The sequence below is a fragment of the Branchiostoma floridae genome, chromosome 6 (genome assembly GCF_000003815.2).
Source record: "Branchiostoma floridae strain S238N-H82 chromosome 6, Bfl_VNyyK, whole genome shotgun sequence".
NCBI lineage: Eukaryota > Metazoa > Chordata > Leptocardii > Amphioxiformes > Branchiostomatidae > Branchiostoma > Branchiostoma floridae.
Window position 1 is genome coordinate 2,280,432 of NC_049984.1, and position 716 is coordinate 2,281,147.

Here is a 716-nt window from a genome sequence, read left to right on the forward strand (position 1 = left end):
GTGCGGACCGTCTGACGAGCAAGTTGTAGAGATTTCATCATCATCATTATCACGGGCGGCTTGCCTGGACCAGGTCCACTCTTTCTTTCCAGACAGCTCTGTCCCTTAAAATGTTCTAAACGAGATTTAATTGCCTTGATATATTGTTCATCAAAGGGTACTAATTTTTTGTTGTTCTACAACAGCTTGAAGACTTTGCAGTTGACCCACAGGCTTCCTGGCTCTTCTATAGCAACCCATATGCAGTCGTTTCTGAACATTTCATCCAAGATCGATGGTGCTATGTTCTGCCCAGGTATGTAGCTAAGGATCTTTGAATAGTTTTGTCAGGTTGGTACGTCACTGGTAAAGAGGCTCTTTTTACACAATCATTACTTTATTTCCACCGTCTGACACCCTCCTCAGGGCAGCGACACCTATTGATGCAGTGCAATGTGAACCATTCAGAATTGCCCTGATGGAGGTGATCAACAGACACTCAGGGAAAGGTCTGTGGAAATAAGGCAGTGTTTGTGTAAAAAAAAGTCTCTTAATTCTATGTAGCCAAGGATTTAATGACAAGGTTCTATGATGAAATGTGCAAATAACTTTCAAGTAGAATATTACCTTAAAATTAGATCTTTCTTTTGGAGCTAAAATTCTATCAAATCTCAAACTATGTGATCACTCATATTTACTCATGGAATGTTTTGTAGTCCAAGCATCAGTTTGCTATA

At 39.9% G+C, this 716-nt stretch overlaps 1 protein-coding gene across 1 annotated transcript in view; it reads left to right on the forward strand.

The window, feature by feature from the left end:
* The window catches only part of LOC118417449, a 1,637-nt gene extending 1,135 nt beyond the window's left edge, over positions 1-502 (forward strand). The window contains exons 3-4 of the mRNA XM_035823011.1: positions 186-295; positions 406-502. Of these exons, the coding sequence (XP_035678904.1) occupies positions 186-295; positions 406-502 (207 nt within the window). The remainder of the gene's footprint in view (positions 1-185; positions 296-405) is intronic.
* The last annotated feature ends 214 nt before the right edge of the window (positions 503-716 follow it).